At 37.9% G+C, this 17,414-nt stretch overlaps 4 protein-coding genes across 4 annotated transcripts; all 4 read right to left on the bottom strand.

The window, feature by feature from the left end:
• Nucleotides 1–152: 152 nt before the first annotated feature.
• GCK72_013714 (uncharacterized protein) lies at nt 153–833 on the bottom strand (the record flags this gene model as incomplete). The annotated part of the gene is made up of 3 exons (XM_003096832.2): nt 153–257; nt 305–724; nt 771–833. The coding sequence occupies 3 exons, from the start codon at nt 831–833 to the stop codon at nt 153–155; spliced, it is 588 nt and encodes a 195-aa protein (XP_003096880.2).
• Nucleotides 834–9,394: 8,561 nt separating this feature from the next.
• GCK72_013713 (uncharacterized protein) lies at nt 9,395–10,624 on the bottom strand (the record flags this gene model as incomplete). Its single annotated transcript, XM_003100864.2, has 8 exons — nt 9,395–9,493; nt 9,563–9,649; nt 9,697–9,786; nt 9,837–10,006; nt 10,056–10,168; nt 10,215–10,348; nt 10,399–10,497; nt 10,544–10,624. The coding sequence occupies 8 exons, from the start codon at nt 10,622–10,624 to the stop codon at nt 9,395–9,397; spliced, it is 873 nt and encodes a 290-aa protein (XP_003100912.2).
• Nucleotides 10,625–10,948: 324 nt separating this feature from the next.
• GCK72_013712 (uncharacterized protein) lies at nt 10,949–14,549 on the bottom strand (the record flags this gene model as incomplete). The annotated part of the gene is made up of 12 exons (XM_003100963.2): nt 10,949–11,075; nt 11,130–11,488; nt 11,543–11,688; nt 11,737–12,127; nt 12,208–12,312; nt 12,361–12,432; nt 13,087–13,468; nt 13,515–13,621; nt 13,665–13,826; nt 13,874–14,162; nt 14,226–14,424; nt 14,516–14,549. 12 exons carry the CDS (start codon nt 14,547–14,549, stop codon nt 10,949–10,951), a joined length of 2,373 nt encoding a protein of 790 aa, XP_003101011.2.
• A 311-nt stretch (nt 14,550–14,860) lies between these two features.
• On the bottom strand, nt 14,861–15,712 carry GCK72_013711 (uncharacterized protein; the record flags this gene model as incomplete). Its single annotated transcript, XM_003100874.2, has 4 exons — nt 14,861–14,959; nt 15,010–15,144; nt 15,192–15,352; nt 15,643–15,712. The coding sequence occupies 4 exons, from the start codon at nt 15,710–15,712 to the stop codon at nt 14,861–14,863; spliced, it is 465 nt and encodes a 154-aa protein (XP_003100922.2).
• Nucleotides 15,713–17,414: the final 1,702 nt, after the last annotated feature.

Genomic DNA, 17,414 nt, shown 5'->3' with positions numbered 1-17,414 from the left:
TCATTATTATAATCAGATAAGATCATATTTTGCATTTCAACACTAATACGATCACTGTAAATTGTAAATATACATCTTTATTCATATGCGATATATCAAATAAGTTAGTTTGTAGATTATAATACAGGAAAAATTGAAGAAAACATAAGCATTTACAAAAAGGCTCCCTCCTTGGAACATTTGTAGCGCCACGATATCGTCGGTCTGGCGCAGTGGGGAGTCATTGCCATCGTGCATTTTCTAGCAGTACGCTTACGCTGAAAATTATTCAAAAGTAAATTAATATCTTTGTAATCGAACGTACCGTTGGAGAACATGCCCTCCGAGGCTCTACCGGTTCTGCCGTACGAGGACGAGGTGGAAGACGGGATATCGAGCGGTTATTCAGAGGTGCTGAAGACGGACGAGGCTCTGGAGACAGTTGTCCTATCGGCTCCGGGTTTAGAATCAGTTCGACTTCAGCATCTGAAGGATGGGAATGAACTTCAGCTACAATCGGAACCATCGGTGGATCTTCATTCATCTCGACTTCTTCGACGCATTCCGGCGGAGCTGGAGTTGATGTGCACTCAGGAACGAAAAATCGTTTTGAACGAGGTGGAGATCTCATTGACACTGATACTTGGCGGTGCAACTGTTTTCCAATGCTGATTTGCGATTCGAGTGATGACCTGGCCATTGAGAATTGTGACATTCGCATTGGTGTGACCTCTTGTGTTCTGATCTGAAATTAATTCGATTTAATCCGATTCCTGATAAAAATAACTTACTCTTGGTCGGTGTAATTCTGGACGCTGCCGAGATCCTTTCGGCATTTTGGGAGTCAGTATCATCTGCAAAATCAAATTCGGTGAGATGTTTGAATAACAGAGTTTGAAAATACTTTACGAAAACCGCCAAATTTTAATAAAAATTGTAATTCTGCGAGACCGTACAAATCGGGAAGAATGCGCGATCGGGAAGAAACGAATCGGGAAGAAACGGATCGGGAAGAACCAAATCGGGAAGAAACGAATCGGGAAGAACGAAAACCGTGCGGCAAAGTTGCGAAAACCGCGCGCGCAGGTTGCAAATACTGTATTTTCAGGCTAAAAGGAATAGCAACGCCACTAAAAGCCTCTGAAAATACAGTATTTGCAACCTGCGCGCGCGGTTTTCGCAACTTTGCCGCACGGTTTTCGTTCTTCCCGATTCGTTTCTTCCCGATTTGGTTCTTCCCGATCCGTTTCTTCCCGATTCGTTTCTTCCCGATCGCGCATTCTTCCCGATTTGTACGGTCTCAATTCTGCGTCCAAAGTAACTTTTTCGCGGAAAGTCCGCGCGGAAAAAGTGTCCAAAGTAGCCATTTCTTTTCCGCGTTTTCCTCTGCGCCTTTAAGGTAATCGCGGTGAGACCAGCTCACTTTTTTGGAGGGAATTCAAAAAAAAAATTTAAATTTCGAAAATTTAACTTTCCCTCCTAAAAAGTGCGCAGGTCTCGCCGCGATTAGCTTAAAGGCGCAGAGGAAAACGCGGAAAAGAAATGGCTACTTTGGACACTTTTTCCGCGCGGATTTTCCGCGAAAAAGTTACTTTGGACGCAGCATAAACTATAGCACCCAAATTTGAGCCCAAACCAAATAAAGAAAAACGGATTTTGAAATGTTTCAGAGGAATGTTAAAACTGAAGTATCTGTATAAACGTATCTGTTTACTGCAATTGTAGACAAATAAAAATCGAGAAATTCAGTGAAAGTTTTCGTGTGTTTTTGTCTTTGCGTACGAATTGTACCGTAACCATTTATTGGCGGGAGTTGGCTCCCTGGGTGTAGGTCAGACGAAAAAATTTGTCAGTCTACAGGTTTCAACAGTAATACTAGCCGGAACTAGTCCTACAAAGCTAATTGTGAGTCATTTCAGCCTTACAGATGAAGTTGCGCGGGGGAATAAGGGATAACAAAGGGTAAGTAAATAAGAAAAGAAAAGCAAGTTAGGGGTACGGTGATCGACCTCGAATGAGCTTGCGCTCAGCCTTATATAATGGTTCGGGGGTGAGAATGATTGGCGCCCGCGGGCGTAGGGCAACGGGTGGCAGGTACTTATATTTTCCGGAAGAATTGGAGTATGATATTCACACCTGTGAGTATTTACAATTCATTTATTCATTTGAAATTTCAATTTGAATCATTTCCAAACGGGAGAGAGAGACCAACCAAAAACTTATGTACACGAAAAAGTCGTCATGACGATAAAGAGAAAAATGGGAATTTGAGAACAAGTTATGGGGGGAAAACAGGGAGAAATCAAAAGAAAAAACACCGGCAGAAACCGGTACATCTATTCAAAAAATTATTGGAACAAGAAAAGAAAAAAGATAAGATTGGGAACATTCAAAAAGTGGGTTCGATGGGTTTCAGATACAATATTTCAGAAAAAAAGAAGAGAAGATTAGATTATTCATCAATGATGTCTTCATCGATATACGGCCAAGTGATAGCTTCCGTGAACGAAACGCTGCGAGATGAATCGGGAGTGCTGGAAAGAATAAAATAGATTTTATAATTAGGGTTACTGTAATTATTCTTGAGTTCTACAATTAAAAGCCTTCAAAAGTACCCTTGATATCTACTAGAGCCTTCTCCCTATGCTCGTTTATCTACTGGTCATTTGACCTACTTCAACTCGGGCGTCCCACAAGTTCCTCGAGAATTTCCGTTCAGTCTTATCTTCGACACACTATTTCTCGGTGACTTGAGAAGTCTTCGGACGGAAACGGCAATGTGATGGCCAATGTTTCTGCAAAATTGATATCAATCTTTCAGTTTATGGACCCATTTTTCTTTTTTTTTCTAGTGTTCTTGTCTAATTCTCTCACGTTCTCGTACTATCTCGACATACTTGTTCTTGAAATTTCAAATGGAAAGGCCAAGGTCCCCTCAGTTTGAGAGTGTAAGGGCTTTAGAGCCAATTGAATGAGTGCTCAAAGTTCTTCTCTGGATTCTCTCGATTCGTTAGACTATTTCTTATGGAAATTGTGTCAATTGCAAATGTTGTTTTTAGGAAAAAAGACAATGGAGAAGAGACAAAAAGGCAAGTAAAAAGAGGAAAAGAGTATTTGGAAATGACACTTTCAATTGAGAAATTTGTTAGAAATTGATGACATAATCCATGAGAAGAAGACTTCTGCACGGAGGAGCAGAAACTATGAAATTGATGAATGAGAAAATGTGAAATATATACTTCTGGAGACCTCTTAAAGTGCTGATTATGGTAGAATCTTCTATAAGTATGAACAAAAAATGCAAAAATGTGTATATGGAACTTATGGGAATTCGCTTTACAGGCAGGTTTGCCTCGGAAAGATGAAGCTAGAGCTGAAAATGCTAACGACTGTGTCACGCTGAAAGAACCCGTTCGGGTCTTCAGTTTGAATATACCAATCACAGTATCCCTCCTCATAACTCAATCAACTAACCCTTTTCAAATTCTGATTTCCACTTTGAAAATGTTTCAAAGACCTTTTTGTCTTTCATATTTTCTCCCTTCAATTCTCACATCATTTCCCTCTTGTTCCTTCTTCATCCCACGAAAACTTCTCAGTTTTCACTCTTTTTTTCCTCCCTTCACCACTCTTTGCTTTTCGAATATGTGTCTCCTTTTGGCTCCTCAAATTTCAATCTTTCATATGGAAGTCCCTTTTTTCTTCGAGTCAACCAATTTTTCAATTTCACATTTTGCCAGTTCCGAAAGCCTCGACTCACACCCAGAAACACGGCGGAACACGGATATGAGTGATGAGAAAATGAAAAAGAAAGAGAGAGATCCGAGATCTCATGTACATAATTTTCTTGTCCATTTCTCAGGATATTTGTTTTTTTTTTGTTGGTTCTTCTTCACAATTTAATTATACAGAACGAGAGTTGTTTTTGTGGATGAGATTAATGTATTCTCAACGGAAATGTGAAAAAAAGAAAAAGAAGAGATGAATTTCAGGAAGAAATAAGGAAATGGAGCGAAGATCAGATGTACAAGAATATTTTTTAAAAACACGAAATTATTCTTGCTTTGGTGGTATAGATTTAACATTTTACAGGAGAGTGGACGAGCGAATGGTAAGAAAGATACTGTTCTGCTCTGAAATCAAAATCACTTTGATCTGCGTGGCTCCTCAGTCGGTTATGCATTTGCACCGTGAGCATCCAGTTATGAGTTCGGACCCCTCGGTTAACTATGCCCCTCTAAATGTCACATTTTCCCTCCTAAACCTTCCAGACACTTCTGATTCTTATTTGCTCTGCCCAGAATTCAGAAAGCTCGAGAAGAAGTTTCTTCGCATGATTTTTGATTTAATTATCAGTGCTTTCCTCTTCCGTTCCTCTGTTTTCTCTTTTTCGGAACAAAAATTCATGATTCACCATGAAGTCAATGTAAAAGAGAGGTTTCTCTCTCTCTTTTCCCCGTTTTCCGTTGGCTTCGTTTCTCCAAAAATGACGCTTATTTGGGTGGCTCTTATCCGGAAAAAAGAAGAAGAAAGAAGAAGAAAGAAGAAGAAAGTTAAAGCAAGGAAAATCCAAAAATAAAACAAGGAGTTTCAAAAAAGAGACAGATGACATCAACCTGAGATGTTTCATTTTGAAGGATGAGCTCGTTTTGGAATGTGTTTCAAAGTGCAAACGAGACGAGACAGGCCAAGGAATTCTGAGATTTCTGAGGTTTCCGAGAAAACACATCTATTTAAACTTCAGGTGCGAAGTGAATTCTTTGTTGCTATAGTTTGGCACAGTCGGTACAGTTCCTGATGCCACGCACAAATGATCAAGGTGTCCCCGAGAAACTATTCTGTGACATCTTTCCTCTATTTTCTTATCTCCTTTCCCCTAAAATGACTCGGAAATTCGTAGTTAACTCCGTTCTGCAGAGAAAGACCTTGAGAAAAGAAAATTGTTCATTTCCTAGTGCAATTATTCTTTTTCTTCTTTTTTGCTTCGTCGAAAGTCCATAGGTCTTCTACGTACCTTCTCTGCTCCCTTTCCCTTTTTCACTCCTTTTGTCATATTGTCCACGTCAAAGAAAACGGGAAGAAATCACATAAAAAGGTGCACTTATATAGAGAAAAGTCCCATTTCCACGGCAACTTCTCGAGAACTTTTCTCAAATTTTTCTTCCAAAATGCACATAATAAAGGCAATTTACGGGAAGAGGGGAAACGGACCTTGAGTGAGAAAAGAAAAAGAGACCGAATTTCGGAATTGTGTCAGCGGAAGTAAATTTTATTAAATCGCTTTTCCTAAAAGGAGAGAAATAGAAATTTGTCACATGGACAGATGGAAGTCTAGGGCACAAAATGGACAGATATAATGCACTTATATCGGGAGAAAATAGGGACAAGAAAGAGTCTCAAATGATTTGGGAATGATATTCTGATTCTGATTTACAATCTGAAAAGATTTGAGAGATTCGGTATACCAAAAATCGAAAAGAAATTAATTTCCAGTGAAATTTTAAACCTGATGAAGAATTCTAGAAACCGAGAATAAATTCTCTATTGTAATTATAAAAATCGTATGTAAAGAGTGTTCAACAGTCTTCGAGACGTTATAGATATTGGTAGAGATCAGCACTAAAAACTTAAATAATAACAGAAGGTTCAAAAGAAACATTCTTTGTAAACTGGTTTGACGTGTCATTGATTTGATCGCCTGGCTCAATGCTAATTGGTTCGAAAACGTAACCAACTGATCTAGGAGAATGTAAAGTAGCCGGTTCAGTCATAAGACGATACGAGGCCTATCAATGATTTGACTCAAAACACTTGTGATTAACTAGAGCAACAGCGTTTTATCAGAATTAATCTATGAAAATGGACATTTTAAAGTTTTTCGTAATCTCGTGTTACGGTTTCACAAAAAACATAAAGCATCCAGACATTTTCTTTGCCATTCAGACCATGAAAGATACTTCACTTTTTTCTAAATATTCTGATCTATATGAAACTATGACAGATCTCTTTTTAAGGAAACCATAAATCATTGAGACACTCACTCATTTGTTCTTGCTCATACCATTATCAATGCAACCCCTCACTATTTCGTTATTTTCCTCTTTCCCTTCTAACAAATTCTCAAAGTTTCAAAAAAGAAGATGGCATACCTGAGAGTGCCCATAATAGTAGCTGTAGTATTTCCTTGTTTCGGATTCTTCACCGAAGCGTGATGACGTGGAAACTGACTTCTTCAAAAGCTCGTCGAGCAGTAGTAGCAGCTTCACCGGGGGCAAAAAGAGCACAGCTGGTTGTGTAGGACCTCCAAAATGAGCACTTGACGAAACGGGGTGGGGACACGAGAAAGAAAAGAAGAAGGATGGATGCGGGGAGGGAAGAAGCTATGGAGACAGAGAGGGGAGTAGGAAAAATGGAATGGAGCACAGAAGAGGAGACTCCGCCCATTTTTGGAGCTGCACCCCGACGACCTATTAAAGCAATAGAGGGAAAGAGGGAGAGAGAGAGTGAAAAACTTTTTTGTGTAGAATGTTGAAACATTTTCCATTCGAATTATTTATGTGAAAAGACAGAAAAGAACTAAGAAAGTAGAAGAAAAAAAAAATGTTTTTTGTTGAGGCTTCTGGATGAAGAGGGATCTAAAAGGATCTGTCTTTGTCTCTTGTTCCATTGTTAATAGAATAAAGAAAATGGAAAAGAAATGTAGAATATAAAGAGAAAGTAAACAAGGGTTCAAGGAAGTTGGAAACAGGAAATGAACACATTGTTCTTTTGAGATTACTGTAGTTTCCACTTGATCTCGTTCTCAGATAAAATGAGCAAGTCGTGCTCCAGATTACTAGAAACGTCGTGACAAAAGAAGTTCTAACATAATGCTTCAAAAAACTCGTAAACGAGTCAACTTCTCGTCTCTAAAGCTGGAATTTCATCGAGATGAAATCAGAAATCTGACCAAAAGAGCAGAAAATGTAGTCAAACTGAATGGACATCAAACAAGTACAAGACGCGGAATCAGATTTAGAATTATTTTAGGCAAAATTGAAATTACAAGACTCACTTTTTGAAGCACTTCGTTGTCTTGATATGCTTTAATTTTTTGAAGCACAGCAATAAACAATTTTCTCACAGTCTCATATGTATGTGCGATTTATGAGGAGTATGAAAAATAATTAAAGATTCTGTAATGATCAATGAGTTTCAAAAAAAAATGTTCCAAATGTATATGGTCACTAAGATCAGCTCTAACAGTACTATAATTTTTTAGAAATCAGAACATTTTTGACAGTGGGCTCTAAGGCTACTGTATTGGGATCTTCTGAATGGTCTGAGATATGAGGGTACTTTGATTCACAATAAAATGAGTTCTAATTCCGGATAATTGTGTAACAGCACTCCTGCGGAAAAATCGAGAATTTCACTTTGACCACGGAACAAATGAAATTCTCAAGTTTCGCACACCTCACCCAAAAAGAATTCCAGCAATCTCCTCCTGAACTTTGTGAATAATTCAAGGAAGTATCCAATCATTTTCCTCCGGAAGAAACTCCCACAAAAGTTCAAAAAAGGTCATGAATCCAGGTCAAAAAATGTCTGAGACTTATGACTCGCCAACTCGAAATTATTCGGATCAATGAGTTTTTGAGACCGAAAGTCTCTTTTTTCTTATTCCTTCATTTTATTTCCTTTCACTTTGACTTTCATCTGAATCCCATGACCTCCTACACTTTCCGTCGAGAGGAACGACACAAGTGAACCAGGAAAAATAAAAATCCAAAAAAAACGGATGAAAAAGTCGATTCAATATTCATGGAACTACTAAAATTCGCGAGGAATACAACGAATAAAAAGAGGAGAAAAAGGAGCTTTCACGCGGAATTAATCAGAAAAATGAAGAGATGTAAAAGGAGAAAAAAGTGGTTTTGATGGGTGTGCAAAATAAAAGAAATGAACGGAAAAGGGACTGATGAAGTCTCGAAAATAGAAGAGATGTTGGCCATAAAATAGAATGAATGACATGAATTCCAATTTAGAGAAAGTACTGAAAAGAACCTGAAACAAGAAGAAGAAGAAGACATCTGAGAAAACAGGAAAGTAGCTATATTTTATAGGTTCTCGAAAACGGAGAGATATTTTTAGATATATGACGCACATTGAGTTGTTTTTTGACTCGGTCGGAAAAATTTATGGTTTCAGGAACGGAGATATTCACCGAATTTCGAGATGAATATAGATCAAATGAAGAGAGGTTCTGAAAGTAGATCTCCGAATGTTTGTATTATTTCTCGTAATTGCATCTTGTAACTTCTCGTACAAGCAAGAAGATACCGATTTTTTTTCGTCTGAAACGGTATTTTCACGACATGAAATCTGTTTCCATTTCAGCCAAATGTATTCAATCCAATAAATTTTCCGTGGTTGTTACTGACATTTTTAGTAATTGAAGTATCTCCCTGGTTTATCTGAAACCTTGAAATCAAATTCCTCGATTTGATAGAAGTATATATTTTACAATCCGTTCGATCTCTTTCTTGATTGAGATCATATTCTGAACCAAATCAAAATTTTGAACTTTTTTGTCTGAACTCTGAACAAAGCTCGAGGCTCAAGCTTTTCCGAAAGTTCAAAACAATATTTTCTCGATTACTTCCGTTTCGATCCAAAATTTCCCGTTTCTTTCTTAGAATTTCTATAGAGAAAGAAAACTGAAATCGTTCCTAAAACTGCTGGGCACCGAAAATTGGGAATATATCACAAAAGAACAATGGGTGCGGAGAATAAAGTAATTTTCGATCACTTCCGCCTACTCTTTGGTCCATTTTTCGGGTTTACCAAGACGGAAAATTGGGAGAGAAGCTTCTTTTGGTGGTGAAGAACAAAAAGAACATTCCACTCTCGAAATAAACACATTTTTGCTCTTTTTCCGGTCCTGTTTGGTCAGCTGTCAAAAAATGAGAGGGATAATTGTAGGAAATTGCAATGGAATTATTTTATGAAGAGGGAGAAAATGATGATTGGATATAAAATGTTCAGATTTTCCCAAATTTCGAAATATATTTTCTCATACTTTTAAATAAATTGCTGACATTAGGAATCGAACTCTTCGTTCCAGATATCATATTTCAACTCTTGGGAAAAAGACTCATAATTGATGAGGATCAAATTCAAGACGTCTATCCATATTTGCGGATTAGTCCTTGACGTTTCATAACCGAAAATTCAGACAAAGTGCTCAAAGAAATTGTGTGTTTCTCGCAATGAATGAATTATGAATCAACGTAAAATGCATCTGACATACTGTGCTTTATGAATATGAAAAGATAAGCTCAAATATAGAGATTCGTAAAACAAAATAAAACCTGAGATTTCAAAAGGAATGTATGAAACTGAAATGTGATTGAGAGGGCAGTATGTTGAAGCTTCAGAGCACTTCCCATCCTCGGTCCTCGACGTACGGCGTGGCAAGATCCAACTCATTGATTCTTGCGAATTCATCGTCAGTGAGCTTCAAGGTGACGCTCTGTAAAGTTCAATGAAATGAAAATTAGTTTTTGAGTACGATTGCTCCTCAAATCTCTTTAAAACCTACCTTGAAATTTTCACCGGCTCTGTCGCCACTTGTCGTTTTAGCCACAACACCGTTTTTACCCCGCATGATCCAAGCCAAGATGATAACCTGAAAATATACAATTGATTAGACATAGATCATCCTCTTCCGCTCACCGCCACACTTGTCTGATGAGTGTTTGCGATTCGAACCATTGTGCTGTCGTTCAGGAGTGTTTTGTTTCCACGACCGAGTGGAGAGAACGCCTGTAAAACGTAGTGCTGAAATTTAGTCACAAGGCACGTACTTATGTTACCTGAAAGAGAATATTGTTGATCTGACAGTATTCACGAAGCTCTTTGCGTTGAAAATGCGGATGATACTCGACTTGATTGACCGCCGGGTCGATGGTGAGATAATCACGCATTTCTTCGATGTGACAGATCTCGTAGTTCGAAACCCCAATGGAGAGGACTTTGCTGTCGGCTTAAAATACAGCGTTATCAACTTTGCAAAACTAATCAGAATTTAAAACCATGCAACTTCTCCAACGCAAGCCAAGATTCCTTGCGATACATTGCATTTCGAGAATCCTTATCTCCGGAGTCAAGAGGACGGGGATAATGAATGAGAACCAAATCCAAGTATCTGGAAAAAAAATTTGGCTAGCATAACCCAACCATCGCCAACATACTGTCTTCCGAGATTTTCCAATGATTGATTGATGTCTTTAGTCATCAATTCGAGAGCGTTTTCTCCAGAATACGGGAAGATTTTTGTAGTTATGAAGACGTCTTCAATTTTCAGATCATAACGTGGCAGAAGCTCCTGATATAAGAAAAATTGAATATTGAACAGTTTTTATTCAGATAGAATACCTTCAATGCATCGCCCAACTCTTTCTCGTTTTCATAGTATTTCGCGGTATCAAAACTACGATATCCGACTGAAAGAGCTTTATCGACAACATTGAACAGCTAAAAATAAAGTATATGAAGTGCAGTTGTGAAGATAAAAAAGTACATCTTGTCCGTGGGAGAGATACGTTCCAAGCGCTAGTTTCGGCATTTTTTGTCCATTTCTGAGCTCAAATTTCGGAGCCATTGTCTCTAGATCTGATAAAACAAATGAGGAAACCAATAAACGAGAAGAAAAATAGAAGGAAATGAAATAAGAGATATGTCCTGGTAACATCACAGGTGGTGGTTGCCGTGGGAACAGGATTAAACGGGTCGGTGATGTGTAGAAAACAAGAAGTTTTATTTCTGTAGGACAGAGATTCAATAAATTGGGGCATTTTAAATGATTCAAAGAGAAAAATACAAGTAGTGAGATTTTCGAAATGTTTGATTAAAGGTCACATTAAACTTTGAGAGGTTTCATGAAATGAATAATTATATTCAGATTATTTACACGAAGTGTTTCAAATTATGAAGAAGTTCCTTCCTCATCAACGTGCATCTCTTCTTCTGGAAGTGCCATGATTTCCTTGAGATGTGTGTCAATTTCGAATGATTGGAGAAATGGTGTCGAAGTACCATTTCCGAATTCCAATCTAAAAAAAAATAGCTTTAGTAACAAAGTTCGAATTTAGTTTCGTTTGACTTACCTTTGAGTTTTTAGATTAATGCAGCATGCGTGCTTGCGGAGAACATTGAGTCCAATAAGTAAATCCATTTCACGACGATTCATCACTTCGAAAGGACATGAGAAGTGAGCGTCCTCCACTCTTACATCACATAAATGAATCTTTCCTTCAATTTTTTCGGTTCCTCCAACTCCTCGGGCCATCGATTGGAAACGGCGATCAATCAAACCATTGAGATTGCAACGTTCAGCACATGCCATAGACATTATCGACTTTTGAGCTCCTGAGTCGATGAATGCTTTCACTGGTACACCGTTTATGGTCAAGTTGATGTAGAGCATAGTGACAGGGACCTGATCTTCGGGGTGATGAGTCATACTCTGAAAAATTGAATCAATTAATTCTCAACACGTACCAATCTTTCTAAAACTAACATGTAAGTATTGCTCATTAATTAGTTCTTTATTCCGTTTTGCTTCTAAAAACATTTTCGCTTCGGCAGAATTTGGGTTGTTCTTGATAATTTCTTCTTTGTGAACTTCTTCTTCAATGAATAAGCGGAAGAACGCCTCGAATTCTTCTGAAAAATAAGAAAAGATTATATGTTCAATAACGATATGTCACTTACTGTAAGTTTGGTCTTTGTTCTCGAAAAACCTTTCTACGAGCTCCGGAAGCCGGCGCGCCAACCCTTGTGGGTCATTCTTCAGTTGGAAGAACATGGTTTCCGTGATACCCTTGAGTAGTGCCGGACTGTCTAAAATTTTCCGAGAAAAGATTGATTTCATTCCTTCATCCTCATCCTCGGCGCTGCCCGCAGTAGCTTCGGGCCTCTGAGCTCGCTGAGGTGCCGGAGCAGCAGCGGTAGTTCCTTTTTGATTGAAGAGACTGGACGCAGCTGAAGCGAATTGGCTAATCAAACGGATCTGAGCGGGGACGATCGACCGGAGATCTCCAGAAGGGCAAGGGAAAGCAGTTGTGTAAATGTAAAGCACCGAGAGAGATGTTACACCAAGTTGCTGTAAAATATAAATTATTGATTATTGAGAATAAAACTTTGAACCAAGATTCATGTTAAATTAACTTCAAAATCACACACCTGCATGGTCGTAGCTGGGCCAAATTCATTTGTTTCGGAAGTCACATCGTAGACGATCGCAGTATCCTTCCAGACTAATATAGCGTCATTATTAAGCTCGCCGATCTGTAAATCTGCATTTCGTAAGAGTTTTTCTTTATTCTGGAAACAAACCGTTGTATTTGGTGTAACATTCTTCTTTTGGAATGGTGCGTCGTTGACAGCCACACTCAGTTGAAATGACATCTGAAATAATGCGTATTGATTTCAAATATATTGATTCACAGAAGAACGCAGTGTAAAAACAGCGAGAGCCAAAGAATACGAGGAGATGAGGAAGATAGGTAGATCTGTGACTACGGCTGTGGGAAAGCAACAGTTTGCTCAGTTCAGCGAGTTAAATGTTGTATTAAAAGCAGAGATCTCCCGAATTCTAGACTTTTCGAGTCATATGAAATGTCAAAAGTGTAAAAACTATTTCAAAACTGAGGAAAACCCGTGAGCAAGTACGACAAAGGTGCAAAACAATGACAAAATTTTGTTAAACGGAGGGGTCAGTATCTTCGCTCTATTGAACACGCAAGGAAAATTGAGGAAATTTGCAGGTCTGAGAAGGCCGACCTGTTCAGGAGGGTTGCATTGGAAGAATGATTCTCTGTTTCTGGGTTCCGTCGACATCTGGCAAAGAAAAAAAGGGCGGGAACGCAGATCGATCGAGTGGAACTGCGGAACCTCGTAGAAAATTCCTTCTGGGCATCCTTGGATGCTCATCATTCTAAAGAAAAATAAATCAATGTTTTATTGATTCTCGTAAAATGGATCAAAACCGAAAATAAATCTGACAGATAAAAAAAGCATTTATAAACCCGTAAAACTTGGAAGTTCAGCAATAACTCTTACAACTCGTTCAACAATGAGACTAGACAGACCAGGAGATAAATTAAATTCAAAGAATTTCCCAAATGATTCAGCCTCTTTTAGGAAGAAACTCCATCCTTTGACAAATCGATAATGCCTGACAACTGCCACATCCGGATCTATTAATTTCACAATAAGTTTCGAATTTCGAAACTTTTGTACACCATGAACACCCATTGAATCGACATTTTCGGGTCGAACAATTGATTTCGTCGTATGATTTTGTGGGGCGACGTGGCTTGTATTATGCCAGATGATCATTGGAAGATTGTCAATTTGAGGGGGTCCTTGAGGGATTTCAGAATAACGGAGAGTCCATTGACATCGGAAACGAAGCTCCGAGATCTTCGGATCGTCGAAGGTTCTAAAAATAAAAGAAATACTTATAACCTAGGTTTCGTTCATTATACCTTATGAAGTCTACCAACGTTAAGTCATCTTTAATTGACATGATTCTCTCATCCAAATCTACAGTAGCCACCCATTTCGCACGGTTTTGGCTTCGAAATATGCAATCCTGAATTCTAATAATTACAGAGAATCATGAATTTCTTTATTACTTGTAACTGCATTTCATGACGACATCTATGACGATTCAGGCATTTAGTTTCGTTCCCAATTCGGATGACGTCGAGATTTGTCAATGAGTTCTTGTAGAACTTCAGAAGTTTCTCTGTCTCCCCAGAGATATTGTATGAGTATATCAGAAAAGAGTCTGCACCCTGAAATTTTTTTTAATCGAAAATTAAAACTGATCTTCGAAACATACCTGAAGTTTATAATATTCGATGAACTCAATCAACATCAGAATCTTTGGAGATTCTCCGAACAGTGGAGCTAGACAGACCGTAAACTCTCTCTTGTTTTGACTTGTTGTTTCTATAGAAATCTTTTTTATATTCTCAGGAACATCCTTTTTGTTTATTGTAACAGCAACGAACTCAGGTTGAAGAGAAGAACTTTCAGAGCACTTTATTGTGAATTCGGGGAATACTGATACGGCTTTTTGATAGATTTCTTTCTTATTTCTATCGAATAAGCGACAGTAGACACGACGGCTGGAATAGAAAAAAGAGTTCTCAGAGAGGGTTTTTGCATTTTGAGAATTCATCGGAACCTACTTCAAGTATCCATAAGAAGAAAGGATTACTGTAATTCCATTGGATCCAGAATAAGCAGAAAATATCGTCAATTTGTCTGCATTTGAGTACCCAAGAAGAACTGATTGAGAAATGATTCCATTGAATTGCGATTTTTCTCTAGAAGGGAGTTTCGTGGTAGTTTGTTCTGAACTGTCGAGTTCAACTGGTGTCAAGACTTCTGAAAATTCAATTTCCAGACAATTTACTCTATCTTCTTTTCAGACTTTTCTTATTATCTCGCCCACTAAGCTGTCAAATTTCCGTCCCACCTACCGTACTCCTCGTCCAGATAGTCATCCTCATTTGTCGACAAAAAGTTTCCAATGTAGAAACAAAAAAGTGGCAGAAACACCAAAAAACCGATTAAAAAAGTTAAAAACTTTATACGGATTCGCATAATTAATGAACAAAAGTAAAAGAGAAAATAGAGAAAAAGAGAGATCGGAACAGCGACATTTGACCCAAATTGTTCGTTTTGCGGAGAGGCAAAAAGAAGAAAAAGATGAATAAAAGTTGTTGCGGAAGCAAACGGAAAATGATAAGCAGGAAAAAGAGAAAAGAAAATTGATTGAAAGTGAGATGAGGAGAAAAGGAAACCTTCAAAAGTCAAGTTTTCATTCAGATACAGAATGCTGAACACTTTTCGGATGACGTCGTTCGAAATGTGATGTTAGAAATGTTTCATTCAGGAAGACTTTTCCGCAATCAGCACACTGAAAACATAGATTTAGTTGGAACTGTCTTACAGAACAGTCTCTCTTACCTTATACTTTTCACAATTCTCCGTGGATCCTCCAGAAGTTTTCCTCTCTGATCTCATATTCTTCGTCTTTAGGGGCTTGGATTCAGATTCAGTTTCCAATTTCTCCATGTGTTTCAGAAGTTCTTGCTGCGATCTCTGAAATTTCTTTTTGCTTTTAGGATACTGGAAACCGAATTAATCACCAATAAATGCTCAATTTGAAGTTGTGCAATCCTCAGTACTTTCCAATATCTGTCATTTAGTTTCTCATCATCTTTAGTTATTGAAAGAACCGAAGGAAGGGCCGCTTGAAGAACAGGAAGAGTCGCAACTCCTGTTTCAAGAAGTGGAATGGAGATTTCATCTGAAAATGGTGAATGAGACTATTAGGATTATTGTCTATCAAAAAAAGCTCGATACTTCAAATCTCATTTTTAATATTATTTCCCGTGTGCTGCGAGATCATGTTATTCACATGAAACAGTAACCATATATTATAGTGGCCCAAAAAGACTGAAATATTCAGAATTCTTGTGATTTTAACAGATTGCAAACAAAACTTCAGACAAAATCCTACGGTATATAACGTTTTGGACGAACCATCCTTTTTCTTTTTTGTAACAAAAAACCCTCTAGAGTGAAAAAAAAACTAACCAATAAGACTCCAATTTGGAAGATTTGTTGTAATTGCGAAAGCTGTGGCCATTGCTTGTCCCTCGGTCATTTTTCTCTGAAGTTTCTTTGTTGTTGGAAATAAACATTTTCAAGAAGTGGAAGATTATTCAAATGCAAATAAAACAGAAAAATTGAGGCTTATGTATTCAAGCAAATCTTTTCAGTTTATAAGATCCAACTTTCTGTTCTACGAGTCAAGTGGACTGGCTTATATTGAATCACTGGAATACTGATGGTTTGTGTGGATTTCTTTGTTTTAGGTTCCTGTTGAAATCAGAATTCTGTATAAACACAAACTTTGAAGCAGCCTTTCAAAACCTCCGAGGGAATATAAACTTTTGAAAAGAGAAAGAGAAAAAGAAGTCTCTCCATCTGCCATTCCGAAAAATGAAATATGAGAACCGAGCGTTCCTACTGTAGTTGTTCTTTCTCGCCTACTTTTCCGTCTCTTTTCCAGAATTGAAGAGACTTAAGAGTTCAGAAATTAAGAAAAGAAAGCTCTAGGAATATCTCGATGTTATCTGGAAATTATGCCTAAAACAAAACCATGTCTCTCCTCCCACAATTCGTATTAAAACTGCAAAGAACAGAGAACCACTCAAGGGTTTCTCTGAAAAGGCGGGTCGTGGCCAAGAGAGGAACACTCATTCCCTTCCTGTGTCCTATTTCAGAGAAAGTGAGATAGTATTTAAATAAAAGAGAGTTAAGCGAGAGAAACGAGAGGAATTCTTGGAAATGCTTGAAAAAGGGAGAGAGGCTCATGGCTTGACGGAGAGATGATGACTGAGAAAACAACGAGAGAAGAAGAAAAAGAAGTACCGGGAATAGAAGGATTCGTAGAATCAAAATGTGTGGTCGAAAGAGAAAAAAGGGGAGGGTGCACATGGAATTGGATGGAAAAATGTTCAGAGAAAACATTAGGAAACGAGTGGAGAGATAGAGAAAGTTAGAGGATTGCTTTTTGCTGAAACATAGATGAAAAGTCTTAAGACGCAAATGTGATGCAACTATTTCTCGGAATAAGTTCCACTAATGTGATTCTGAGAATAAATGAAACGCTGTGAGTCAGAGATTAGATGTATTCGAGAGGTGGTAACGAGGTTGAAGCAAAAAAAGAAATCTGAAGAAGGAGAAGAATTATGAGGAAACGGAAGTATAGTGAGGATAAGGGGAAGGAAAAGGAAGTGATAAGATCATGAGAAAGTATACTTCTGTTTTGATGAAAAAAGTTTAGGAATACTAGACTTGTACCGGTAGACGGAGGAAGTGGATAACAGAAGGTTCTAATTTTTAGTTTAGTTTAGGAGTAGTGTCAAAACTTTGTCCATTTCTGAAGTACATAGATTGATGGAATATTGGGGCAAGGTTGAGCAGAATGTCGACTGAAATTTTGATAGGATACATTTTTAGCTCGGACAACTCAGAGAGCGTTTGGGGGCAATTTCGGAAAGCATCCTAGAATTTCCTAAAAAAGAGATCATACTAGAAATTTTGTCTCCTCTAAAACCCTAACTTATCTCAATAGGTTCAGAATTAGATACTTTATCCTTCACATTGACAGAATCTTAAACAATAACACACTTCTATTATCTCTATCTTTTCTATCCATTTCTTGTGTTCTGCTCACTATTTCCGATTTGTATCTTTACTTCTATCATAATAGGAATATTATTTATATTTACACCAAAAGTACATATTCCTATAATATCTAGTTCAGTCTTATCAGAATCAGAACGGGAAGTCCGTGTCTT

Source organism: Caenorhabditis remanei, chromosome IV (assembly GCF_010183535.1).
Source record: "Caenorhabditis remanei strain PX506 chromosome IV, whole genome shotgun sequence".
NCBI classification, from domain to species: domain Eukaryota; kingdom Metazoa; phylum Nematoda; class Chromadorea; order Rhabditida; family Rhabditidae; genus Caenorhabditis; species Caenorhabditis remanei.
Note: the sequence above shows the minus strand (reverse complement) of the source record. Positions and strands in the feature narration are given on the sequence as shown.